General features: G+C 38.5%; 1 protein-coding gene and 1 non-coding gene across 24 annotated transcripts in view; both read right to left on the bottom strand.

The window, feature by feature from the left end:
* Positions 1-27,968, bottom strand: part of PRRC2B (proline rich coiled-coil 2B) — a 120,296-nt gene that overhangs the window by 11,999 nt on the left and 80,329 nt on the right. For 8 of the 23 annotated variants that reach the window (XM_056812575.1, XM_056812583.1, XM_056812577.1 and 5 more), the window contains exons 7-27: positions 25,649-25,890; positions 25,110-25,231; positions 24,307-24,449; positions 23,749-23,839; positions 18,994-19,186; positions 16,599-16,920; positions 15,719-15,906; positions 13,888-14,098; positions 12,414-12,636; positions 9,635-11,719; positions 7,609-7,814; positions 7,082-7,227; positions 6,424-6,565; positions 5,242-5,324; positions 4,313-4,501; positions 3,986-4,180; positions 3,407-3,493; positions 2,383-2,487; positions 1,972-2,161; positions 956-1,053; positions 122-243 (exon numbers count right to left, since the gene is read on the bottom strand). In XM_056812575.1, the coding sequence (XP_056668553.1) occupies positions 122-243; positions 956-1,053; positions 1,972-2,161; positions 2,383-2,487; positions 3,407-3,493; positions 3,986-4,180; positions 4,313-4,501; positions 5,242-5,324; positions 6,424-6,565; positions 7,082-7,227; positions 7,609-7,814; positions 9,635-11,719; positions 12,414-12,636; positions 13,888-14,098; positions 15,719-15,906; positions 16,599-16,920; positions 18,994-19,186; positions 23,749-23,839; positions 24,307-24,449; positions 25,110-25,231; positions 25,649-25,890 (5,383 nt within the window). Of the gene's footprint in view, positions 1-121; positions 244-955; positions 1,054-1,971; positions 2,162-2,382; positions 2,488-3,406; positions 3,494-3,985; positions 4,181-4,312; positions 4,505-5,241; positions 5,325-6,423; positions 6,566-7,081; positions 7,228-7,608; positions 7,815-9,634; positions 11,720-12,413; positions 12,637-13,887; positions 14,099-15,718; positions 15,907-16,598; positions 16,921-18,993; positions 19,187-23,748; positions 23,840-24,306; positions 24,450-25,109; positions 25,232-25,648; positions 25,891-27,968 lie in introns of all 23 variants that reach the window. The other 15 variants (XM_007475168.3, XM_016432794.2, XM_016432799.2 and 12 more) reach the window with 5 other exon arrangements.
* Positions 1,564-1,647, bottom strand: LOC130456720 (small nucleolar RNA SNORD62). The gene has a single exon (XR_008915765.1). It is a non-coding gene; the product is annotated as a small nucleolar RNA SNORD62 (small nucleolar RNA).

Raw genomic sequence — 27,968 nt, 5'->3', positions numbered from 1 at the left:
TAATTTGAGGCAAATTTCGTATTCAAGGCCCTACTCATAAACTGACTTAGGAAAGAAATACAGAGTGACCCCAAAAGGCTTTTGGGGACACTATGCATGGTAAGTGTATAGGGCATGTTACCTGAAGGGCTGTATGGAACTGTAGATCTCCTGAGACTGGGAGACAGGAAGTCCACCTCTCAAACCAAGCTGAGCTTGTGCCTGTAGAGACGTATGGAGAGAAATTGGAATCTGTTGGGCAGCCTGAGAGAAAGAGAAGGAAAAAAATAAAGCAGGATGATGAGAAAAAGGAACAAGAGATATACCAAGCCTCTTATCACCCTAATTACATTTCCCAAGAATTCATCCTGACAACACAACAGCATTTTTATTCAGCCTTGCTAACTGTCTTGCATGGTTCTGTGGGAACTGAGAGAAAGGCCCACTAACTCAATGAGGCAAGACTCCAAAAATAATCCTCAGTCATCCAAGATAAAGACTGTCTTGTCAAAATGAGAACAAATTCATTTCTATAACTATTTTATCCTACGGCCATAAGCCTTCTTTTCTGTCATCACACCAAGGAAACAAGAAGGCTAATTTCAGGGGACAGCTGGGTAGCTCAGTGGATTGAGAGCCAGGCCTAGAGATGGGAGGTCCTAGGTTCAAATCTGGCCTCAGACACTTCCTAGCTGTGTGACCCTGGGCAAGTCACTTGACCCCCATTGCCTAGCCCTCACCACTCTTCTGCCTTGGAGCCAATACACAGTATTGACAGAAGGTACGGGTCTAAATAAATAAATAAATAAACAAACAAACAAACAAATAAATAAATGAAAAAAGAAGGCTAATTTCAAAGGTAGTTACATATTAGAAAAATCTCATATAAGGAAAGAATTAATTCAAAAGCAATGAATCTAGTATTGGTCCTTTATTCTCATACTGTGTTAATCACACTGTATTAGGTGGCTTTTACCTGTTGGTAACTCTGCTGTTGAGGTATCGTTTGGGGGACCAGACGAGGCTGACTTGCAAACACGTGGCCGTCCAGATACAAAGGTGGGATGTGGTTACCTGAAATTAGAAATCAAAAAGTAGATAATTCTGTAATCTTCCCATTTTAGTCCATTCCAATTAGATACTTACAAAGTAGGAACAAAAAGAAGTAACTAGGTACCTACAAATTCATCAACCTTTTTCTCAAGTGAGATACTATATTATATATAATATGATTTATATACCTTAAAGCAATATACAAATTATCTCTTTGGAAACATACATGCTAGAGATGAGATGCCCAACAACCATCAACCTGAACTTGTCTAAATATAGCTGGGTAGCTGTATTTTAATGGTACCATTCTGGTACTTAAAGAGGGCATAAAGAAGTTACTTTAGCTAATATATAGGAAGACTTGGGCTAAGGCGTTAGGACTTGAGGTAGCAGAAATAAATGTCATAAAAGTGGAAGAATTGAACTCAACCTCAGCCTTCCTCCTTCCTTAGTCCTCATTTTAGCCAGACTTTATGAGTCTAGCAAAATCCTGTTAAACATGGCACAATGAAAAATCAAAGCAGCCTTAAGTCTCTCAGGTATTGTCTCTTCATTTCCCTTTTACTGAGTACACATTGAAGGGTCAGAAGGATCTATTGGAATACATCATAGAGACTCAATGCTGCAGGGGAATGAGGTGGGTGGGGCTCAAAATTCCCATGATCTATATTCATAGAAAGCTACTTTTCTGGGATACCAATGTGTAGAATTTTACTACAAATGACCTAAGACTCTCTTATTTTTTAATTGCCTTTGGAAAGGGACTAATAAGCAATTGATGATTAATTTCATCACAAAATAAAGCTATGACTACTTACTTAAAAAAGTATTTACTCAGACTCCAAAAATCAAGGCAAGAAGGGCTTTTGCTATAACATAGGATTTTTTTGGTAATCTGGAAGGAGCTCATGAACCTGACTGGGATGAGAAACATGATACCTGGAATAGAAGAAGGTGCTACAGATGCCACGGGCATAGGTGGCATGGAAACTCCGCCAAAAGAGCTGTAGTTGACCCCACTGGAAGCTCCAACACTGGAAGGAGGCTGGATGCCTGAACCAGCTCCTCCTGGAGAATTCTGCTCAGGCAAACTGGGGGAGTTCTCCCAAGCCTTGCGTGCAGACTCCATCTTTGGAAGGGGAGAAGGGAGAAGAGATAAAAATTACTAGTAGTGATAACAGTAGATAATGAAAGCAGCTATATATTAGCTACTTGGGGAAATTCTGAGGGTTCAAATATGAGCAGAAAATCAGCCAAAGGCCAGTCATCCAGAAAAATTTGTCTCCCCTACTTCTTTACAATAAATAAGGTTTCAGTCACTCACTTAAACAGTGCCAGAGCCCTTATTACCTTAAGAGTGAGGTCAGCTGTAGGAAAAGACATTGGATTCAGGCTCATGCCCCTCTGGAGGTGATGATCTCGTCGGAGAATGGGAATAGATTGTGTTAACCCTGCCTGGAGAGCAAAAAAGGGGAAGTCATGAGTAGAGCATGGAAGAAAAAGTCAAAGAAAAAAAGAGCTCAAGAGACAAGGAAATTAGGAGAAAGCTTGAATGAATAGTAGTTTTAAACTTTTTTTGGATACATGTGACTAGAAGATGATCTACCCTGTGGCAAATGGAACATATTAATAGTCAAAGTTGGGGGCAGCTGGATGGCTCAGTGGATTGAGAGCGAGGCTCAGGGATGGTTCAAATCTGTCCTCAAGACACTTCCTAGCTGTGTGACCCTGGGTAAGTCACTTAACACAGCAGTAATTCTAAGATAGAAGGTATGGGTTAAAAAAAATTTTTTTTTTAATAATCAAAATCAAAATAAGTTTTGTCTTCCTACAGTTGATATCCTGGGAATGACACTCAATGCTCATCAACTCACTCTCTTTAGATCTAATCAACAATATGCTGGCATCATCAATTAATGGTTGCAATAGCTACAATTCATGATGCTTGGGAGGCCTGGGTTTCATCTGAACGCCTAAGGAAAAGTAATGGCTCAAAGGTATAAGACACAAATACGGTACTGCCTCGGCTGCATGAATTTTATCCAGAAATTGTTTTTTGGGCAGGAATGGAAGATTTCACAGATGACTAAATCACAAGCAAGCCAATTACTAACATGCTACATAGACATTGCAATAGGCCTGTCTCTACTCCATGATCTAAATCCATTTGCTTCAGATGAAACAGTCTAAAGAGGCCTTTTATTTAAAAAAAAAAGGGAGGGGGGGATGATTTTGAAAGCAATAGTTGTAAAGAACTGATGGAGAATTCTCTTTAAGGAATCTTACAAGAAAATGAAGATGCTTTGAATAATCTCTCTGTTCTCCTAAACTGAGAGTGGGATAAAGTAGAAGGCAGGAGGGGGCTTACACTTACATTACTGGCCAACGCATCTTGCAGTTTGACAACGGGATTTGCTGAAGTACTGGAAGCAGAGCCAGGGGGCAAGCTAAAATCAGAGTCCTGAAAGAAGGAAACATTCATATCATTCAGACAATTCCTGGTCCATATATTAGGGATGCTAAAAATATAACTGATCTCCAATCTCAGTAACCTAGAAAATCCACTAAGAAGCACTTAACAAAGAGCCATATATTTAGCCATTCACCCTATATTTAGCAAAATGGCATGTTTTCCAAAGGCATACATGAAGTTATAGTTTAAGAATTTCCACTTTTCCCCATTCCCATTTGTTTTCCTGATGGAAAATGAATATTATGTGCTAAATTCATTCTGAGAACCTAGTTTGTTTCAATAATGAAATCTATTAGGCAATTTGATACTATCTAGTATTCATAATATTTAAACTTTATTATAATCTTTTCTTCCTCTGTAACTACCCCCTCATTCCTTTAATTTCCAAAAAGAATACCCTATCTTTTCCTTGCAACAAGTTTAAGCCACTATACTCCCATCCCCAAAATAAGAAATAAAAAGTAAAAATAAAATCCTCACTTTAGGATTGACTCCAAATTCAATGGGTGGAACAGGCAGCACAGAATCCACATGAATCTCCACCCCATTAACAGGTGGGACATTCCCTTCCAGTCTCTCTCCACCCTCAGAGCCCTTTCTGTTTTTCAGAGATCGCTCATTGCCGATGGGTCCAGGCTTGTGCTCCTTGTTCTGTCCTGAACCTTGCTCTGAATCCTAAGGGGAAAGCAAAGAGACTAAGACAAAAACCAAAAAGGTCCACACTCTGGTCTCTACAAAACCCCAAGGAAAAATAAATGTCCAACCTAGCCATTTTGTCCTTAGATTGGGCTATCAAATGTAGATTACCTTTTTCTCAGATTGTTTCTGAGCCTGCTCCTTCTGGCAGTCAGATTTGGGTTCCGCCAAGCCAGGCCCATTCATCTCCTCTGGTTTGAGAGTGCCATAGGGAGAACTTCTCTGGGAGGAGGTTGCAGAAGACTCTCGAGACTCTGCACTCAAGTCAATGCCACTATCTCCCTGGCTGCTTTTAAAACCCTGCTATGCAAAACACAAAATGGGTTAACACTCTCATACCCCAAGATTAAAACAAAAGCAAAAACATTGGGGGGATATATATATGTATATATGTATGTATATATATGTGTATGTATGTATGTATGTACACACACACACACACACACACACACACACGTAAAACTTTATAAACAGGATAGAAAGGAGAGATATACTGATAAGTAACCCCAAACACATACCTCATGATATCACTTCTAGCCCACTTAGATCTCTAAAAAAGGAGAAAATGTCTGTCCTGACCTACTGTTAGAACCCAGCATCTCCAGAGAATACCAAAGGCACTAAAATCCTTCTTTATCTTCATAACCAAATGGTCTTTAAACGGACACTACCAAACTCATTTCACTTATGACCCAAACCAGAAACTCCAGGGTCCTCCAGGATAGCAACTGCTTTCGTCAAGCAGGTTACTTTTTCTGTTTATAAATATGCTTTCCCACTATAAGTAGCCATAAGGAAACACTCTTTAATATGAGAAGCATCACAAATTATGACTACACAGGCATTTCTGAACTCTAGTTTGCTAGAACTTAATTCAATCCAGAATCATCCTATATTTCAATAGACACAGATCTTGGAAGTGGGTAGAGATCAGTGAGGATTAAACAACTAGACTAAAGGCAGTAGTCTAAATCAGCTATAACAACACTGATTGCACCAAAGTGCACTGACATACAATGAGGCAGGAAGGGACCACTCACTTCTGTAGAACTGGACTCTGTGCTGGTAAAGGCATTGACAGCTTTACTCCAGGAATCACTGCTGGTAGACTGAACTGGAAGGGCTAAGAAGCAAAGAGGAAACAAAGTAAGGGAATGCAAACCAACAGACCAAAAGAATTTGGGTTTGGGGACCCTCAGGCTAATACAAGTACACTTCATTATAGAGGACCAATATACAATATTAATTCTAAGATGGAAGCTAAGGCTTAAAAAAAAAAAAGTGGATACTATTCAGTTCTATATGTGTTATTCAGTGAACCTGATACCATTTTCCCTTAAACCCTTACGTTAAATAGAAAAATAAACCTAGTGTCTCTACATTTGATAATTTGAAATTTAAGAATATCATGAAATATTTTTAATATAAGATAAAAATGGGATTAAAATTTTTTTCATCATTAAAAGTCATTCTATGATATCTCAGAGAGGATTTTTCCCAATGCAGTAAAACAAATAGCAATGTAGAATACTATAAAGAACACTGGATTCAAAGTCACATGGTTCTGGGTCCAAGTCCCACCCCTGACACTTATGGCCTTTTATGTCTCAAATTTTTCATCTGCAAAATGAAAGATTAGAATCTTTCTGGACATCCATTCTTTTTCAGCTTTAGAATTATGACTTCAAGATATTCAGATTTATAACAAGTAACATACAGAAATACAATTGGCTTAGATGTTTTCTAAAGTAAAGTGCACAGAATTTGTTTGCCCTCACATGAAAGACCTTGGCCAAAAGCTAAAAAGGGCATATTGTAGATGCAAAAATGCCAGGATCTTTGACAGACAATAGTAATGTATTTCCCTCCCTTGTTATTAGAAAAAATAAGAAAGGTGGGGGGAAAAAAATCACTGGCTTAAATCCCGTCAAGACTACTAACACATTATATGTTGAGAACAGTGGGAAGGAGTTTTTCTAGGTAATAAAGTACCCTTAATAAGTTACTGTTTAACCAAAGGAGCCAAGCAGAGGTTTTGTTTTTTTGGCTTTAAAAAAAAAATCACCTCCAAGTGGCTCTTTTATGTGCCCCCAGTAAACAAGGCTAATGTAGTAGGAAGCCTAAACTTGGGCTTTGTGAGGAGCTGCTTTTGTTACCAATAGTTGTCCAAACCCTACCGATCATGCATGCAGGAAGAAAGTAAGCCAACCAGATGAGCTCACCTTGGCTATTGTTCTCCCAGATTTCTGTCCCCAGGCTGCTGCTGGGTACTGCTCCATCCCCTTGCTCTAAGCATAGGTTATTGTGCTTCTTAGCAAATCGAGGAGGGATTCGTGATGACAGAGTACGGCCTTTGGTGGGTGCCTAAGGAAAGTTAATAGATAATCAGGCTAAACATTATGCCTGAAATACAAAATTCAAGACATTCCTGCCAATTTCATCACCAAGCACTCAATTCTGAGAATACTCAAAGGAGGCCCAGAGGATCCAGTTGTTTGACTCTCTCTACACAACTCACTCTTGGTCCTGCATCATCTTTTTCATAAGACTTTAGCAAAAGCCTAATCTGAAAACAAATAGTAAAATACATTCATGCTATTTGATTAACTAAGAAAGGGAAAATCCTAGACAAGTGAAGAAATTTCAGTACACACACAAAACAACCTGTTTTTGTTTTTCTGCATATAACTGCTAGTATTACCTGTGTTTTCTCTTACACAGTTTTTTTTTTCCCCTCAGAAATAAGTGAAACAAAATAACTTCTTAGGTCCTGCATAGGGAAGCCCTCGCTCTATTGTCTTATCTAAAATCCCATCATTCACTCTTTCCCCTTGCCAATCAGATTGTCTGCCCTCTTCCTACTTTCTCATCTCTACTCACCTGGGCAGCTTGCTCTTTCTTCCTCCTTTCTTCTTCCATCAGGCGACGTTGCTTTTTAGTTAAAACCTCAATGAAACCTTCACTCACCATGGAACCCACTTCACTTTCCTCTCCAGGATTTGAAACCCGATTGTCTATGATAGTATCTGAGTAGCATTTTCATGAGGAGGAAAAAATATTTCCATTAAAGTCAAAAAGTATCTTCATAGATTAAAATGCCCTAATCTTACAACATTAGGCTACACTCTTTTTAGACCTCATTTTGCCTGCAAGTATAGGCATTAATTCACAGAGCAGCTCTATAAACATCTAGGTAAAAAAACCTTCTGGCACTTACCCTTGGTGAATCAAGAGACATGACCTCCTCACCTAACATATGCAATACTAAATGAAAAATGATACCTAAGCCTTCTATGAGGCAAAGGAATAAACTACCAGATCCATGACAAGATTTCTTGGTTCTGGCTTTATTTTTGCTTCTTTTTCCTTTTTCCTCCCTACTTTCCAAAGACTAATCAGAAACTCACTTCCATAACTTAAGTCAAACTGTGGAAGGGCCTCTCCTTTCTCTCCTGCCCTTTGAACGGCCAACTTGGATTCTTTTTCTGTCTTCTTCCCTGGTGATTCAGTAATGTCAGAGTTGTTGTGGGCAACTCGCTCCAGATTATATGTGGAATGATTGTTCCCACTGTTAGAGTTGCCAAGGCCTCCAGGTAAAGCCTCTTCTGGAGACCTGCAGAGTACAAGTAATCTCAGATAAAGCTATATGTCAACAGAAGAGAAATAAAAACTTAGTCATACATACACCCATGTACATGCACACACGTACACACGCACAAACATGCACACACACACACCCCTTTATAGAGTTATTTCCATTCAATGTGGGTAGGGAGGTTATGCTTTTTTTCATTTGTGGTTTCCTTTAAAAACTTAATGAGCTAACTGATGCGAGTCTGAAAGCAATTTTAAATACTTTTTAAACTTTATTTTTCTTGTTTTATCTGTGTTCTCTTTTGCAACACGTAGAAATGTGTTTTCCATGTATGCATATGTATAATCTATATCAAAGTATTTGTCTTCTCAAGGAGGGGGAAGGATTGGGAAAGAGAGAGGGAATTTGGAACTCAAATTATAAAAAATGAATGTTAAATATTAAAAGTTGTTTTTGCATGTAATTGAGAAAAAAATATTCTTTAAAAAACTTACTAAGCTACTAAGCACTGACTCAATGGTATCATATATGTTCCATTATACAGGTACTATTAAAAAAAGATAGGTAGCAAAATGGATAGAGAACTGGACCTGAAATCAGAAGACCTCAGTTCAAATTCAACCTCTCACACTTACTTAGCTGTGTGGCCCTGGGAAAATCACTTAATCTCTATCTGCCTCAATTTCTTCATCTCTAAAATGGAGATAATAATAGAACCAACCTCACAGGGTTGTTACATTTGTAACATGTTTTGCATACCTACAATGTAATATGAATGCTAGTTATTAGTGTTATTTTCATGATCACTCCTATTTAAAAATATTTGTCTTTCTTATGATAGGTATGTCAGATTCAGCCTAGATGCACAAGAAGAGAATGAAAGAAGCCAAATGCCCCTCTAGACCTATTTTACAATTCAAACCATAGTCTATTCTTGGCTATTCCCTCAAGCCGACCCATATGGAAATACCAGGAAAGGAGCAGAGATCAGAAGTTCTTCCAAGCATCATCAGCTATGGGCATATAAGGGAGAATGAACCAACACTTGAGAGCATAAACCACACTTTAGGATCTAAATTAATTGTTACTCCACAGATCTCAAGAGTATTAATTTCCTCAATACTATGGAGAGAGGGGATTCAAAGGAAAACAACAATCAATCTTTCCAAACCAGGAGCAGCCTGTAAGTTCTCCCAAGGGAGCAGTAATCCCTGAGAAAAGAATACCTACCTCAAAGTCTACCAGAGATATACTTAGAGCTATCAGGCAGTCCAGACTTTGGAGCAACACTGGAGACAACTCTTGACCGTCATTTTCTTTAACCCCTGTCCCTTGTTGCACTGAGTTAACATTCCAGAAGGAGAATTCCTTGCTTTTCTACTGCTGGGAGGGAGGACTCATAGAGAAGCTAATTTGGTACAGCCAGAATGCTACAAAGCTCCCCAAACAGAGCTGCTGATCAGAGAAGGTTCAAGTAGAGAAATCTGGTAGACTAACTATTGCTTATTATCTTGTTACAAAGAAAAACTGTTTTCTTTGCAGTGATCCCTTGAGCAGGGCTTATAACACCAAGAAGGATGCTAGATTCTTTAGTATACAGGCCAGATGTAAGACAGTCCTTTACTTTTATCTTCTGAGCTACAAGAAGAACCATGAACAGTGATTTCAGTAGTTAACCCTCTGGAATGCAACTCTAGACCGAGTTAGGGAGCATCTGACATATGGCAGGGACACACACACAGAGAGAGATAGCTATATCTACCTTTATGCATGAAGCTTTAAATATTTCTTTGTATTTTTTAAAATTAAAAACAAACAGGGATTTTGTGTTTTGTTACCTTTTGGTTTTCAAAGGTGTCCCATTCTGTTGGGTCTCATAGCGGGTAGTAGATCCGCTGCTTCCTTGCCTGACAGACTTCTCCCCATACCCTCCAGGTTCTATCTTGCGGCTCTGCCTGTCCACTAGGGGTCTCTGGCTTGAGAAGCTCCGTTTAGCCAATTCTCTCTTCTCACCCAAACTGGTTCCAGACAGGCTACCATCCAGCTGGGCATCAGCTTCAGCTGTCCCACCTTCTCGCCGCTCGCGCCTTTCACTGAAGTCACTGCTCTCAGATGCAGTTTCCCACTCCTCATTGGCATGATCAGAAGAATTCTGATAGGAGAGTTCAGGGGTTCTCCGGCCAGACAGATTGCTCTTCTCTGCCAGAACTAATTTTGGCCTTCCTGGCCACTGACCAGAAAGTAAGTTTGGTCCCTCATCAGTACCCCATTGGCCCAAGGACTCTCGTTCTTGACGGAGGCGCCTAAATCGAGGAGGTTTGTCTTGCCGGGGGGGTCGCCGTCTCCGGAAGGGCCTGTTTTCTACATTTTCAGAATCTACATAATCATCTTGGAAAAAGGACCTTTTATCATCCAGGTGAATGTCTTCAAAGCCTCTCCCACTGAATGAATCAGAATGTTTGTAATTATCTTGGATATAGTCTCGGTCTGTTGGTCGTCGTGCCCCAAAATTATCTGAGGACATACCATTATTGTAGTCTTGCCAAGAGCCACCAGTACTTTTACTCTGCCAATGGGATGATTCCTTTGACACAAAGCTTCTCCGTCCATACCCAGAGTTACTCAGTCTTGGGGGGAGTGCTCGGCCAAAAGCTCGAGGGGCTCTATTCTTAGCATCCAAACTGTGGTCATCTGAATAGATCTTGTTAGATCGCCAGGAATCTTTGTAATCACCTTTCTTCAAGTCACTCTCCTCTCTTTCAAGATGAGACCCATCATTCCCATTCTCTGATCCCCTCTGTCGACGCCGTTTAGGGAGTTCTTCATATTCAGAGCCCTCACTGTGAGTCTCACTGGCAATTCTGCGTCGAGGCTTGCCTCTAGGGAAATCTTCAGGCTGATTGAACTCACGGAGACTCCGTCCTCGGGTACTTCTTTGGTTGTTATATATTCCTCTGCTACCAATGATACCACCACTACCACAAACATTGCCACTACTTCCACCAGTACCCCGACCTCGGAAAGTGAATTCTCTGAAACCCCTTCCACGGCTTCTATTCTGACCTCTGCCTCCAAAGGCTTGTTCTTCATCTATAAAAATCCAATTATTCCTCTTTGTTGGAGGAAGATCACTGGAATCCCTTGAAATCTTAGACTCCCAGGCCCTGTCAGGTTTCTCTTCTTCCTCTAACTTCTCAGTATCATGGCCAAAGCTGGTTTGAGAGGAGCCCTTCTGAGCCAGCAGGGGATGTGAAGAGTTGACCAATGGAGAGTCTCCCTCATCAGTCCTATCATTCTCAGCTTTGTTGAGTGGCTCCTTCTCTTTGGCTGGATGGGATTTGTCTTCCCCAGTTTCCTGCTTAATTTTCTCTAGTTCCTTCTCCTTTTCTTCAATCTTGAGAGCCTTCAAGACAGGTTTCTTAATAGGACCAGATCTCCGAGTCCTCCCAATTTGTTCCTGTTGCTGGTTATTAGTGTTTCGGTTCTCGGGGACCCATTCTGTCTCTGAGGCAGGCTGTTTGCTGACACTCCCCTCCTTTTTCCAGGGGTCAGAGCTGAAGGTCTGCTCCTCCCTAGGAGCCTCTTCTTCTAGGTTGTTAGCTGTGTCAGAGGGCTTCTGCTGATGTCCAACATCCCAACTGCTATATTCTGGTTTTTTATCACTTGGGACAAAGTCAGATTCCAATGGGGAGCACCTGAGGTTTGTATGGTGAACCCCAGAAGCAACTGTCTCCTGCACATTTTCCTGGGGTGGAAACAAAAGCTCCTGACCTATTCTTTGAGAGGAGACACAGCTGTCAAAGTCTGTTTGGGCCTTCTTGTCAAAAGCATTTAAGTACTCATCCCCTCTCTCCTCAAAGAGATCATGCTGGGCACTTATACCTCCTGACCTTCCAGCTGGGGCAGAGTAAGAGCTTTCATTCCTGAAAAGGAACCAGAAAAAAACCAGTAAATGTGATTGGAATCTGGCTCCAGGTTTCCATTCTGAATATAGAATATAGCTCCAAGAGATGAGAAAAAAAATTGACGTTTTAAATTTTAAGCATCAAGATCATTCTCTATCTTTAAACAAAGCAATCACAAACCCACAAGTCAGACCATCTGACTAATTTAGTGTCTTTAGAGTCCCCAACATTGAAGAATTCATAGCACTGGGAGACACAAATTATCATCCAGGAAAAAGAATAAACTTAGGAGGAAGCAAAGAGAAGCTGCATTCTATTAATCCATTAGGTAATCAGAATAGTCTTCTCTACTTTTAACAACTATCAAGTCTTGATCCAGCCACTCTAAAAAGGTCTTATGGTCCTATTGTATGAAAATAAGGCAGAACCTGTCAATGTTTCACTTTGGTTACCAAGAATTCCTTGTTGGCCTTCAATTTTGCCTTCAGTTAGAATTCTCTCACAACTAGGTGTCCAAAGAAAAATGCAGATGTTGAAAGCCCTTTATCACCACCCTCTCCTCCCCTAAGTGCACAGAAAGAGGTCTAATGCACCCCTTCACCTTACTAGCACCTCTTCACTAAGCCCCTTACTTTCATCTTGTAAGCAGGGACTTTCAGAATCAGTCTCAGTTAAATCAATAGTAGGTCAGTGGCACCATGTGTCCTCTCACCTGGCATGTACTCCTTCAATTGTCAAAGTTGTATCATTTTGCTTTGGATTTGAGAGAGTGTACCCTTTGTTTGGAATTGTCACATAGCTCTCTTGGCTCCACACAGGAGCAGGTTCCATTGAAGCTGTTTTCCTTTCTTGGACTGGGGGTGGACAGTTCGGTTCTTCTGAGTGACAGCCAGTCCCATTGATGGAGTCTTGTGGCATCATTGGTTTCATCATTCCTAAAAACAGCAAAGAACTGATAACTATAATCTTGTTCAAAACCCAGCTGCACAGTGGGAACCAGTGCAATCTCTTCCTTAAAGCAGAAAAAGGAGGTGGATATAGAAACCTATCAGTTAACTGGAGAAAACATTCAAGAAGTAGAAAACAGAAAAAGGAACTGGAATGTTGCCACTGATTAGTTACCAACCTACAAAGCTTATTATTCACAACTAAAATCTATAATACATCAGAGATAACTTTTTAAAATAAAATGATTTTATGATAGAGAACTAAAGGGAGTTTTGTATTGGGGTCTTTCATTGCTACTGAGCTCAGGAAAGTGAATTGGGGTCCCCAGAAGCTTGCCTATGATAAATTCTATGCCAGTGTGACATTTCCTGAGCTCAATCTCTAGCCATCATCCATCACAAACGTAAATGGTTCTAAAAACTTGCAAGAGCTTCAAAAAAGTCACAAGATTCCTTCATTTTTGAAAATTAGGGGGAGGGGGGAGAAGGAAAAGGAAAAATGAGAATTTTTAAAAATTTTGCCCGAGCAGATTAAGCATAAAATCATTGGCTCATAACACATTAATCAATTTGTGTTATATTCACTTGACTTTGGTGGCGCTGAAATTCCTCACTAGTCTTGAGTCAGACAAGACAACCTTCTACGGTCCTTTTGGTTCTACAACAGCGGTTCTCAACCTCTCAATTTGTAGCAATGAGAATACATTATGCATATCAGGTATTTACATTCCAAATCATAACTGTAGCAAAATTACAGTTTTGAAGTAGCCACCAAAATCATTTTTTGGTTTGGGGTCACTGCAACATGAGGAACTGTATTGCGGGGTCACAGCGTTAGAAAGGTTGAGAACCACTGTTCTACAAGTTTATATAAAAAGTAGTTCTGGGAACCTAAATCTATCCCTCACATCTAAAGCCTACAGGTAAGTGAGGGAAAGGGGGGAGCAGCTTGCTTTTTCAAAAAGGTAAAAGGAGGGGGAAACTGGGTGGCTCAGTGAATTGAGAGCCAGGCCTAGAGACAGGAGGTCCTGGGTTCCAATCTGGCCTCAGATAGTTCCTAGCTGTGTGACCCTGGGCAAGTCACTTAACCCCCATTGCCTAACCCTTACCACTCTACTGCCTTGGAACCAATACACAGTATTGATTCCAAGAGGGAAGGTAAGGGTTTAAAAAAAAAAAGTTAAAAGAATCTGGCCAGTGGACTAATGTTGAGTTAGTTAACAATCAAAAAGCTCTTACCTGAAGGATGTAGAGCTGAAGGGTAAAAATCAACAGGGGTTCGAGCTGGAGGTATTCGTGGATCCATGTAGGGGGGCATCATCATCCATCGGGGATCAAATCCCAGCATCTGAGGGTGATGTGGGTAAAAGGTACGCTGAGGGTGTGAATGAGAAGGTGGAGGATAGACCTGCTGCTGCTGTTGCCAATGCTGCAACTTGTACAGCTGTTCCTAATCAAGAGAGAGCATGGATTTGGTAAGGTACAGGATATCAAGAGATGGAAGCACCCACCCAGATATGTTCTTCTACCTTTGATCAAACAGATGCCATAGTTTTGAGAGATCAAGAACTAAATAAAGCAGCATCCCACCTGGAACGGGAAAATATAAGCAGGAAGTGATTACCAAAGAAGAGAAACCAAGGTTGGCTAGCCTTCATGGCCACAGTGAGGTCACAATTTATTTGGGCATAAAAACTTCCCAAAGTGAAAACTGCTTTATATCATCAAACCACGGAAATAGACATATTGCTGCAGTATAACATAGGTAGTTTCTAGTCAAATGCAATCTAATGCATAGAATGGATCAGTATCTACCCCTTCCATTGAATCGAAGTTAAAAAAGAAAAATCAAAGAACTTGCCCCAGAGAGGGCTTATTTCTTCTTTATCCTGGTTTGTTCCATAAGCCCAACATTTTATTGGTTAAGAGTTGAAGAATTAAAAAAACATACTTGAATCAATTCAACACACATCTGACCATAACTAGTAGAATGTATGTATTAATGCAACATTATTCAGCAGGTCTTCAACATACATCTTTTCAAATAAAAACAGAAAAGGCCATCTAATCTGCCAGCTAAGATTCTGTGAGGTTTTAGAAGATTATATATGGAAAAGAAAGTGGTTGAGGGTCAATAGGCATAAATAACATAAATGTAGAATATCCAAAAGATCCTTGATGCTCTAGTAATATACAGTCAACCTGGCAACTGGTTAATGGAATAACTGCAGCAGAGAGATGATGGTTATTTTCTATCTTCTCCCTTTCAAAAATAGAAGCAAGACAAGAGAATTCAGCAGAATTGCTCATGTCCAAACCTCAAATGTGCTTGGATGATCCAAGCACACAGCTTGTTTATAGAATTTATCCAGTTGGCTTTCAGCTTGGTGCCAGTCCATTCCATTTCTCAGAGTTAACTTTAGGTACTGTTATTAATGAGCACATTAAATGAACTTATCTAAAATATCCCAATCAGTAATGAGACACCTTACTTCATGAATATACCTTACTGATGAACTACTAAATTACTAGTGTAAGAAAAGTAAGCTCAACAGATTAACTGTTCCTATACAAAGTGTAGGGCTCAGTTGAAAAACTCCTAAAAACTTCAGAATTAAAAAGTTCTATAGTTACTTCAAGAGTTCTAAAAACTTAAAGCACAATAAGGTCTGCTGTTGGGTTTGGACACTAATGGTTAGTGGAGATGATCAAAAGATCAAAGACAGTACAAACTGGGTACTCTAAAACCCAAAAGAAGGTAACATTAACCCAAGAAGTGTTAAGCAGAGCCCAAGGAAGATACTCTTTCATTTACATACTGTTAGCCAAGCACATTGCCTTTTAACCACCAGGAAAAAAGGAAGAGACCAAAAGCTTCTTTCTAACAACAGAAGTTTAATCAAAGTCTTCCTTGTTTTCAATAAGTAATATCTATAGAATGATCTACCAATGTCCCTATTTTAATTGCCCAACTCTTAGATTTACTGAGTGGTAAAGATAAAGTATAAAAGGAGAAGAGAATTAGAATTACTGCTTTTTTTTTGTTCTTTTAAATGCTTACTGTCTTTACCTGCTGCTGTTGCTGTTGGCGCTGAAATCGAGGTGGAAGTGATTTCTGATATTTGTTGAACTCTTGCGCAGGAGATGTGGACTCTCTGAGTTCCTCATCACTACTACTCTGGGTCACAGCAGGAGGGATAACTGTCTCTTCTTCATTGTAAGTAGTAGGAGATTCCTGGGCATGTAACTCAGGTGTTGCTGCAGAGCAAAAAAAATAGAAGGAATGAATGCTGTCATGACAAAAGCACAGAAAATGTGATATTGGGCTCCATCCTTCAACAAGTTCAAATTGTGCTGTCCACATACATTGTTTCTTCTTTTTAGCTGAGGTCATTAAGGAAGAGAGTAATTGTATGACAGGTGATTTTTAAAAAATTAGGAAGAATTTAAGTATACAAGAGTATTCATATAATCTTTCATCTTTTAGATTCAAGACTGAACAACACTCATTTGGCCCCTAAAGTACCTTTCCCTTTGCTCCAGGTGATCACTTAGTGATCACTATGGAACAATTCTCTTCCAAATACAAAGTGGTTGCCATCAAAGCCAAAGGACACACTGAAAAAATTCCTAGATGTCCCGAGAACTGGCATCAAATCAAAGAACAAGTATCAATTTCTCCCATTTTTACTAATAAACCACTTAACTAAGCAAGTTTAATTCTCTAGGCAATAGTTCTTCCAATTAAAAACAAAATAAAACACCAGAAACCTAAAATTCTTCCAAACTTTGTTGAAACAAAGTTGTGATACAAAAATAAAATTCATAATGTATTCCAAGGTTAGCAGATAACATTGTTATGCAATCATAAGAGTATTACATCATTTATAAACCCCACAAAACTAAGTGATAAGGCTTTCTGGAGTTGCCTACCCCAGACATAGTTGTACCTTTGGGCAAAGCATGGCCATTATCCTGTGGGGAACTCTTCTCAGTGGCTGCGGCTGGGGATCGGGGAACTTCACTGTCTATGTGTTTCTGTGCCTCACTGGCTTTTTGTGCTTGCTTGCACTTTTGATCTAACTGTTTAAGCTTGGCAGCGCAGGCAGCCAATCTCTCCTCCCGGGCACGACGCTCCTCTTCCTCCCGACGTCTTCGGGCTCTCTCCACAGCCTCAGAGATTTCTGAAGGTACAAACTTCTGCCGTGGGGGAAATTTGTCCTCTTTGTCTTCCATAGACTGTTGCCGGAGCATGTTACTCATTGAAGACTTCTGCCAAAAGAAGAGAGATGAGATGTGTAAACCTCAAAATTTCTTAGACTTATAAATGTTGGAAATTTCACCATTGGGAAATTTCATACTTGAAAAATTTCCTATTGATAGTGGGTCTTGGCTATTGGAATGTGAACCCCATTGGCATGGGAGGTTCCTCCTCCTCCCTTCTTAAGATTACTTTAGGACAGAAACCTTTTGCTGAACAATGGAAAGGGCTTTGACCTATGCTTAAGCATAGAACAGGAAGTTCTTTGAGTCATGATTGATTTTAGAATTGATACAATAGAGATACTTGGAATGACAGAATCAGGTCTTGGAAAATACAATTTCCACCCTACTCAGTCCTAACAGGATTGAGGAAGGGCTGCAGCATAGATCAAAAATTTAATTATTTGAAAATATGACCTTCAACAGACATGTGCAAAGCCAGAGACCTCTGGGCGGTCCTGGGTTAAGCTAGAGCCTCCATTGGCACAGGGAAATTGATGGACAGTGATTGGTAGATGTGAGAACTGAGGGCAGGGAACTTGGATGGTTTCCTTAAAGATAGAGGGCTCTGAAGACTCAGGGGGGTGGTTGAGGAGTTTGTCTGAGTGGTTGGAGTGTGCTCTGAGAAGGCTTGCTCTTGAAGGAAGCTGAAGGTGGGGGCCTCTGAAACTGTTTCTCCATTTTGGTCACGTGAGTAATAGGGACTGATCTCCTTTCTTTGCCCCAGCTATCTAAGGGCTTGGGCCTTTTGGCCCAGCCTAAACAGAAGGGGTATTTAAGCCCTATTCCCTTCTCTCCCTTTTCTCTCTCTCTATCTCTAATTCCTTTCTTCCTCCTGTTGTAATTAAACTCCATAAAAGATTGACTGCTGACTTGAGTTTTCATTTAGGAATTACATAGCTGAATTCCTTGGCGACCTTAAATTAATATATATCAGTCTTTTTAAAGTGATTTCCTTGTCACAGATGCCACTTCAAAAGACAATGAAAATCACAAGTCTTACCCCAACAAAGGTTGAGCTCTATGTCCAAGTCAGTTTCCAAAGATAACAAGCCCAGAGTCACATTATTTAGATATCAGAGGACTTGGATTGCTAGACCATATACTTTTACCATTCTTTAGGCACCATAACCATTCAATTTCTCCAGCCCCTTAAAAATGGGAAATTCTCCACAATTGACAATAGAACTCCACAGAGAAAATGGAAAACTAATTTTCACTTACAGGGAGTGATTCCTAATCTATCAAAAGAAACTGAAATCCTAACCAAATCAAGACAGTTATTTGTGAGTTTTGAAAATAAAATATAAAAAGCTGAGGAATTCACTTTGAAGATGTTGGAATACAGATAGGTTACAAAGATTGGCTCTAGAAGGACAATTAACTGGACTACCTAGACTCAAATACTTTTAAAAAGGGCTAATTATTACTTTACCTCTTCTGTTAACACACAGATTAAGATATTCACTACATCCCAGATATGGCAAGAAATATTACTTGAGTGGTAATATTAATTGCCCAGAAGATAACAGTATAGTACCTACTCAATTAATGGGAGTAACATCTAACTCAGAGGATTGTTGTAAATCTCAAAAGATGTAATATGTGTAAAACCATTTTGAAAATGCTAAATCACCATGAGCCAACAGTTATTATTCATTGAATCTAAAAATTAGTGCAAAGAAGGCCACTATAGGAAATGGTTGAATATGAGCCTTCTCTTATATTTCTCATATGAAAATTATTAATGAGCTGCTCACTCATTTGAAGTTAATAAAATATAATAAAATCTTAAACCTATACATAAGATAAAATAAACCACAGCTGTCCATTTTATTAAAAAAATTTACAATACAATTCTTTTACTTAGCAAGTTCCCAAGGACATAAAAAGTGATAAAATTTATATATATTTTAGGGACATACTGGTAGTATTCAGTGGAAGTACAATTATATCTTAGTTAAATGCCCTATTTAGCTCTTGCTGTGGCTAAACTGTGCTTCTTGTCCTAATCAACGAATCAAAGGAGCTTTATATGAGTCCTCACCTGAATTCTAACACCTCATAAGCACCCAAACATACCTGATAATCAGGGGTTGGAGTCCAGCTATTCAGCTTCCTAGAAGGGGGTTGAGGCTCTAGCACCTTACGGATGGCCCGAGACATGCCCATAGATTCACTCCAGTTCTTTCCTTCATCCAGGGTATGCTTGACATCAGTACTGTCTGCAGAACTCAGTGACAACTGCCGCTGTCTTCTAGGATCCCAATTGTTCCTATAATGAAATTCCTTTTAGCATTAAATTCCTTAATCATTTTAAACAAATTTTGATCTAACTAGTCTTATCTGAGAAGCCCAACAAATCCCTACTAAGTTACTAATATTTCTAGATCACAATGAAGGAGGCTGAAAATCTAATGTAAGTAACCAAGATTACCCTTAAGTAATTAGACTTCCACTTAAAAACCATAGAACATTAGAACCTGAGAGGTCATCTAAAATCAGAATCTAGAGGTAGGAAGGCCCTTAGGGACTAAATCCAACTTCTTTATTTTAAAAAGAAGCAAGCAGGTTTGGAGAAGTTAACAGACTTGCCCAAATTATAGATGTAATAAATGGAAGAGCTATTAATCAAACAAGGTGTTCAGACCCTAAATTCAATATTAATTTTAAAAAACACATTTTGTGTTTGGGACTCTGTTATGCAAAGATAAATCATTTCTTAAAGGAGTTTGAGGTTCTAAAGATAGGAGAATAGAAACACAGGAGAAAGCAACACTAAATATTCTTTTTCTGAATGGGGATCTCATCAGTTCAAGCTTCCATCATGAAAGACATTGCTTTGAGAAGTCTTAGAGGTAAACTAAAAGACAGTAAGTGTGAGGATATTTTCTACTACTGTTTCTTTTTCTTTTATTTTGGGAAAAACCTGCCTTCTGACTCCAACAGTTATTTCTCTGGAAACAGATAACATTCTCTATCATAAGTTCCTTAGAATTGTCCTGGATCATAGTATTGCTGAGAGTAGCCAAGTTATTTCACAGTTGATCATTGTACAATATTGCTGCTATGTACAATGTTCTCCTGGTTCTGCTTATTTCACTCTGCATCAATTCATATACATCTTTCCAGCTTTTTCTAAAAATCATCCTGTTCATCATTTCTTATAGTATAATAGTAACTCCATTCACCATCATATCCCACAATTTATTTAGCCATTTGCCAATTCATGGATAACCCCTCAATTTTCAATTCTTGCCATCATAAAAAGAGCTGCTACAAATATTTTTGTACAAGTAGAACCTTTCCCCAACCTTTTAAAAAAATCTCTTTGGAATACAGACCTAGCAGTGATATTAAAGGATCAAAGGCTATGCATGGTTTTATAGCCCTTTGGGCATAGTTCCAAATTGCCTTCCAGAACGGTTGGATCCGTTCACAACTCCACCAACAATGCATTAGTGTCCCAATTTTGTCACATCTCCTTCATCAGTTATCATTTTCCTTTACTGTCATATTGGCCAATTTGATAGGTGAGAGGTGGTACCTCGGACTTGGTTTAATTTGCATATCTCTAATCAGGAGGGATTTAAAACACATTTTTCATATGATTATTGACAGCTTTGAATTCTTCATCTGAAGACTGGGCATATCTTTTTGACCATTTGGGAAAATTGGGGAAAGACTTGTATTCTTAGAAATTTCACTCAAGTTTTCTATATATTTGATAAATGAGGTCTTTATCAGAGAAATTTTCTAGAAATATTTTTCCTAGTTTGTTGTTTCCCTTCAATTAATTGGTTTTCTTTGCACAAAACCTTTTTGACTTAATATAATTAAAATTACATTTTACATATCTTAATGGTTTTGATCTCTTTTTTGGTCATAAATTCTTCCCTTCACCATAGATCTGACAGGTAAACTAGTTTATGTTCCCCTACGAATTTAGTATTTTTCATATTCATGTTTCCTATTTGAAGTCAGTTTGCTTTGGATGTAGAAATCAGTCTACCTATTTTTTTAAAAAGGAATTTTTTTCTTCTTCATATTTTAAACTAAAAACAAGAGTAATAGAATGGGACATCGTGTTGATATAGGGTCTAGGAAGAAAAAAACCAATAACGCCAAACCAAACTGGGAAATGTTTAACAAAATTAAAAAGATACAACAGAAATAATGTTAATTTGTATTTTTTTTAAGTCAATATGTAGCCTTCAGAGATGCATTTCTATTTGAGTTTGATACCACTGCTGTAGGATCCTGATCCCCATCTTAGGTCACAAATCACCCATTTATCTATAGAAAGGTGTCAGGATTTTAAAAGAGCTTAAAAAAGATAAGGAATCTAACTCTGATCAACATAATGATCCACAATAATTCCAAAGTACTCAACGAAAAATACTATCTACCTTCATAGTGAAAACTGATGGACTCTTGAATAAATACTTTTTTTTTTCATTTTCTTGCCTTTTTTTCCCCTTCCAATATAGCTAAGGTGGAAATTTTTGTTTAACTTCATATATAATGGATTATCACATATCTTGACTTCTCAATGAGTAAAGAAAGGAATGAATGAAAAGAAAAATGAAAATTCAGAACTGAAAAAAAAAATTTTTTTTTAAATAGGGAGCTAGAAGAAAAGAGGTGTTAAAAACCAAAGCTTTGTTTCCAAGAGAGGTTTAGAATTATTAAAAGGACTGGAAAATTTGCCCCCAAGAAGATATAAAGTGTAAGAACTTTATATCTACTTAACAATCCAGCCCATATTCCTCCTCCTATCTCTTCATGATTTTCCTTTCCAATTGTGGACCCCACTCACTGTTCTTATCTCATGTCAGTAATGCATAACAAACATTTTGTATAGTGGAAAATAGTTTAAATTTATTTACCCATTCCTACCTGGATAGTTAGATCAAAATTTTGAGTCTTTTAAAGGAATTTTAAGGAATTAAGTGTTGATCACTTTAAAGAGACTTGATACTTCAAACTAGAAAGATTCTGAGCTGGCCTCTCTCCAGATAGTGGCGATCACTTCTGCTGAGTATATATCTCTCAGTATTGTGCTTCCATTGACATTAACAATCAGGATTGAAGGGAACTTAACATTTTAGATGTCAATATTTTTTATGATTTTGATGCACATGAGAACCACCTTGTTGGAAACTCTACCAAATCACACATTCTTAATTGTCACCAAATGGTAAGTACGTAGTAGCTTATATTCAACCTTTAAGTCAATATCCTTAAAAATGTATGGTCTAGTCGCTTAAAAAATTTGCACAGAAAGTAGGCAGATGAGCCAGTAATTATTGATACTCTCATGGCTATTTTCTTGATACTCTCATGGCTATTTTCTTTAATAAGGATCAAATTTAAAATATTCTTCCCTCTCTCCCACCCCTTTGTTTTGTGCCACCTCCAACATGGACAATCTGACAAAAATCCCTGCCCTCAGGGACCTTCTATTTCTACTAGGAAGACACAATAGGTATACAACTAAGAGAACACAAAGAAAATACAGAGAAATTTTGGGAAAAGAGGAAGGAAGAGAGGGAAGGAGACAAAGACAGTGCTAATAACTGTGGAGTGAGGGAGTAAGGTGTAGCATCCCAAGCATATTCACATCTATGAAATATAGATGACTGTATTATTACTGTGTCTCCAAGCATGAGGCTTTACCGATAAGGCTTGTGAAGGTAACCTTGACCTGATCACGCAACCTATTGCCCAACACAAGCCCATTAACATGTTCGGAGACTTGCCCGGAAAGCGCGGTTATGTCCTACACGCCCAAAAGGTGTTCCCTCCACTATACCACCCAATCTTGATTGTCTAAGATATGTGATGTAATTGTTACGTGATTAGAGGCATCCCTCTGCCTCCTCATCAATAAAAGCAAGGCAACCCCTGGAATTTTCTCTTTTTAGGAAGGTTCTTTCCCTAGATAGGATCACCATTTCTCTCTCTCTTTCTTCTCCAAGTCCTTTCCTTCCCCGAGGCTGTGACCATCTCGGCCTGCATTCTCTCCTCAACCACCTTGTATTCCATTATCCTCATTTTCCGCCTTGAGGAAAATCATAGGGGTTGCCTGCCCTATCCAACCACTGATTTGTCGGTGTCTTTCATTTCCACCCTGGTTCTCGGTTCCTATCTCTCCTCGGTCCCATTACAAAGGTGAGCCCCTTCCCTTGTGGGACCCTGCTGGTCAGGGTAGTTCATTAGGAGCGAACCCACATAAGGAAAGAATTATGCTAGTGTCAAAGCATGGAAGATATGATGAATGGGAACTATACTCCCTAGGCAGTCAATGAGACTTAAAAAAAAGATGAGATAAGAGGCAGCTAAATGGCTTAAAGACAAGAGTCCAGGACTAGAATCTGACATTGTCAGATTTCCTACCTTGTCTATTTCCTACCTGTGTGACCTTGGGCATTTAACTTCAAATGCTCTTTTGCCTTGGAAATAATACTTAGTATAAATTCTGTGAAAATGTCAAGACTGGCCATTCCGAATCTTTCTATTTCACTGGCTGCCAAAGAATCAAATTCTAAGAGGCCAGGTTAATTAATAATAACGACCCTCACTGAATTTATATAGGTTGGTCCTCAAAAAAGCAAAATTAATAGTGTTGTTAGGATTTTGGAAGTCTTTCCAAAATAGAAGAAACCCAGAGTTCATAATTTTGTGACATGGCCTTTAAAACTCCTCCATGCCATTATAGGCTTTAGGCTAATAGATAAATCTAAAATTTAATTTAAATATCTTCAAATCAAGAAAGCTAGTTAAATTAGAGAAACCAATATTCTATGTAAAGCTGGCCAAGCAGAGAATTCTTACCACTTCTGTCTTCCATCCTTAAGAGCTTCTTCCTCTTCCTCATCTTCACTGAATTTCAATTTCTCTGAGTAATCTACTTCATCATGAAGACCTACAGCAACAGGAGGACCCAAGAAGAAATAAAACAGGAAAAGAGTTTCAACATCTTTCCAATGTGATGGTGGAACTCAAGGCTAGCTCCCCAAATCAGATGCTAAGTCAAACCATATAGACACCACCAGTGCTACAATAAAGTCACATTCTAAAATTTCTCATTACTCTGAAACAAAATATCCTGTCGACCCCACACACAGAAAAAAAGTCCTCCTGACTTCAAAAATTATTAAGAAAGGCAACTGCTCAAGTTTGATGGGCAATAAAAAAGCACAGTTCTGTTGCCATAAGACATAAATCTTCTCTATACCTCTCCTTCACTTCCTAATCATGGGGAAAAAATATGCCAAAGAATACAAAAATTTGGTAACAACAGAAGAAAGATGGGAAACACAAATGAATTTCTGTAATTCCTACCTGTCAAAGTAGTCGTTTCAAAACTAATTAAGCAATTGAAGTTCATACCTGCCCATCCATCATCAGCATCAATATCAAGTTCATCAAGCCCTTTGAGGTTTTCAGCATTGATAATGGTAGGCCGTGGAGCCCGTTCCCCTAGCTGCCTTAAGGGGCGAGTTGGCCGGGACATTCCCATTCGGTTTTCTTTCCTATTGGGAAGAAGATGAATAATAACACTGTATATGCTAGTCACACAGACTGCAGGAAAATAAACAATTTTCTTTCTTTTTCCCTTGAGTTCTTAAGTCTCCATTATTTAAATGTTCAATATATATGATGTTTAAAATCACTCCCTTCAGGAAAGGGAATAGATTTCAGTTAATTATAATTAAACACTTTCCATCAATAAAAGAAATCCAACAAGAGACTGGGCTGCTTTGTGAAGTTGTGAGCTCCCCATCACTGGAAGAGTTAGATAAACCAATTAGTGTTTATGAAATATAAATATTTAATATTATAACTTATAAAATAAATATTTAAATATTACAAAACAAAAAAATAAAATAAACAACCAAAAAAAATCACTCCCTTCAGTCCTCATTTCAACCTATTTCCATAGAAAAGCAAGGAGGCCCTTTATTTCATTATGTGAGTATTTATTATTTCAAGCATTCTGAAGAAACATGTAACATTGGTACAACTTACCCAAAGACTTAAAGAGTCTCTCATTTATTATAGAACTAGCACATCCAAACCCAAAATACTCTTCCACTCTGCTTACAATCTTTCAATTGTCTCCATTCAGCTTACTCTTAAATAAAAACTTACATGTGCCTTATGTCTCTATACATCAAATACAGTACTCTTACCCATCTTGGTCATTCATCTGGTACTGTCTAAAAGGAACTCGAGGTTCTAGACGTAGTTGAGGAAGAGGAAAAGACCCTCGTTCCACTGTACCCTGGGTCTCTGGTGACTGTTGTGAACACATCTGAAACACATTATTGGTAAATGGGTTTTCAAATAACTATATACAAAATAGATGATTCTTTTCAAATCTGACTTGCCTAGAAAGAATATCTTGAGGAAGAATGCAATGCAGCAGACTTGGCTTTTCTAATTTGTCACCCCCAAACTGAACTAACCCCCCCCACCCTTTCATTTATTTCCTGATACAAGTTAAAAAATGTAGGAATGAGGCTATCTTGGGGGAATGTCAGCTTTTTTTACACTGAAAAACCAGTGCTGAAATAATTAAATACTAAGAAAATGCAAAAGGGTAGAAACTTCTAAAATTACGCATCTGGGTAGAAGGATCTGAATAATGTGAAAAAGACTCAACCATCTGAACTAAGGTCTGCTGGATACAATCCAACTCCAAGAAAAATTTTACACACTTAGGACTTACAAAAGCAGGAAGCATGTCATGGTATGTAGGTGGGTGGTATACATTTCCCATGAACTGTGAAGCCCCTTTTCGGACAGGCTGAGCCGGGCGGAGAGAAGGCTCCTTAGAATCGCTGGTACATGTCGAGGAGGGGGCTCCATCTCCTGTACTCGAGTTCTTGCTGCCCGGCTCAGTCGGGGAGGCGGTCAGAGATGTGGCAGAGGTTATGTTCCGCCCACCGCCCTCCCTCCAGCTCGTCACATCTGGAAATTAAAAGGGGGCAAAAAAGGAGGGAGGGGGGAAGGAGCGGTGTGAGGTCATGAAGGTCAAAGGGACCCCCTCTTTCATTAAAAAAAAAATGTATATAAATTGAAGAATCAAGCTGAATTGGGTCAATCAGAAATCTTTCACCTGAGTATCAACTTCAAGAATAAATGGATCTCCCTAAAGGGCATTTTAGGTGGCAAGAGAAAATGAGAAATATGGTCCAATGTCAGGGTCCTGGTCCAAACATATAGATCAGCACAGGCCCATAGAACAAAAACTACAAATAAATTAAAGCAGGTATTAAAACAAATTAGTCTTTGGGCAGTAGTAACTAAAATAAAAAAATAGTGATAATCTATAGCATCTTGCTATATATTATGTTGATAGGGCAATGTCATCAAATAGAATCACTTATTTTTACATTAAGAGCGACTGGGAAATATAATTACAGGCCAAAAAATAATTTAAATGAGTGAAAAAATTCTTCTTAAATAACTCTCAGACAAGGGTACCACAACATAAAAGTTTAATGAATTATTTAAGTCTCAGAAATATAGCTTCTCATACCTTAATTGATCCCATAAAGATCATGGGATTTAGAGCTGGAAAGGGCTTTAGAGATCATCTAGTCTAACTCTTATATTTTACAAGAATCTGAGATCCAAGGAAACACAAGTTACTTGTCCATGGATATAATAGTAAAGGCAGGAATCAAATTGAGATCCTGATTCCAAATTCATAACTCTTTCCCATTATACCACACTAAACACTAGGTCTGAGACAGAAGCTCTAAGAGTCTATGAGTCTATGTAACTCTGAAAATAGTCAAAGAATCTCTGGGGGAAAAAATCTAAGACTTGATCATCTCATCCAAACTCTTAATTCATAGGAGTCTACTTTACTAGCAGCTAGAGATAACTGGAATCAGAAAGAACTGAGTTCAAATTTGGTCTCAGATATTTACCAGTTATAAGACTGGTGAAATCACTTAACCTGCCTGTTTCCTCAACTGTAAAGTGGGAATAATAATAGCACTTACCTCTTAGAAATGCTATGAGGATCAAATGAGATAATAATTGCAAGCATGCTTAGCACAATTCCTGGCACATAGTAAAGGCCATATATATATATATATATATATATATGCTTATTAGAATACTTCTCTATTTTACAACAATCAATCGATTGAAAGAACTATTACATCCCAGGCACTTAGGTACTAGAGAGAAGTACAAAAATGAGATGAACTCTGTCTTTAAGGGGCTTACATTATATATGTCAGTCAAGTATTCACACAGTCTCTGACTTTGAGTTATCAATAAACTTATGACCTCACAGCTTTGGCTAGGGAGAGCACCTTTCATAACAATGGCTAAGGGGAGAATTCTTGACCAAACAAGGAATAGAAGTAAACTTTATTAAAAGTTATTTTTGAAACTGTAAAACTAAAAGGTCTTTTTGTACTAACAAAAATCAATGTAACTGGAATAAGAGAAACTATTGAATGAGGGAAGGGGGAACCGTTTTATCAAATATCTCTAATGAAAAGTCTGCTGTTCAAAACACATTAGGAACTAACATAAATATAAAAGACCCATAGCTCTGTGTAACCCAAACCTACCAGCAAGTCATTTAACCTTCACTGCCCAGCCCTTAAGGCTCTTCTGCCATAGAACCAATACAAAAAATTGATTATAAGACTGGATGATAGGGGTTTCCATTTAAAAAGAAGAATAAAAAGGCCAATTTAAAAAAAAGTTTGTGACCAAAGAATTTTCAAAAGAAGAAATGCAAACATTTGGGGGGGAAATTCCCTAATTAGTAGTAATAACAGGAAACTGATTAATCAAGAAGTAGTTATTAAGCACTTACTGTCTGCCAGGAACTATGCTAAGCCCTGGCCCTGGAATTTATTGAATGAAGAGATGAATGGTCAGAAAACTTTAGAAGAATCATGCTGGCAGCTATATGGAAAATGGATTGGAGTATGAAGAGAAACAAGGCAAAAGTTACCGATGAGAAAGCTACTGCAATAATGCAGGCCTGAATTAAAGGGGTGGCTGTGGGAATAGAG

Source organism: Monodelphis domestica, chromosome 1, assembly GCF_027887165.1.
Source record: "Monodelphis domestica isolate mMonDom1 chromosome 1, mMonDom1.pri, whole genome shotgun sequence".
Lineage (NCBI taxonomy): Eukaryota > Metazoa > Chordata > Mammalia > Didelphimorphia > Didelphidae > Monodelphis > Monodelphis domestica.
Note: the sequence above shows the minus strand (reverse complement) of the source record. Positions and strands in the feature narration are given on the sequence as shown.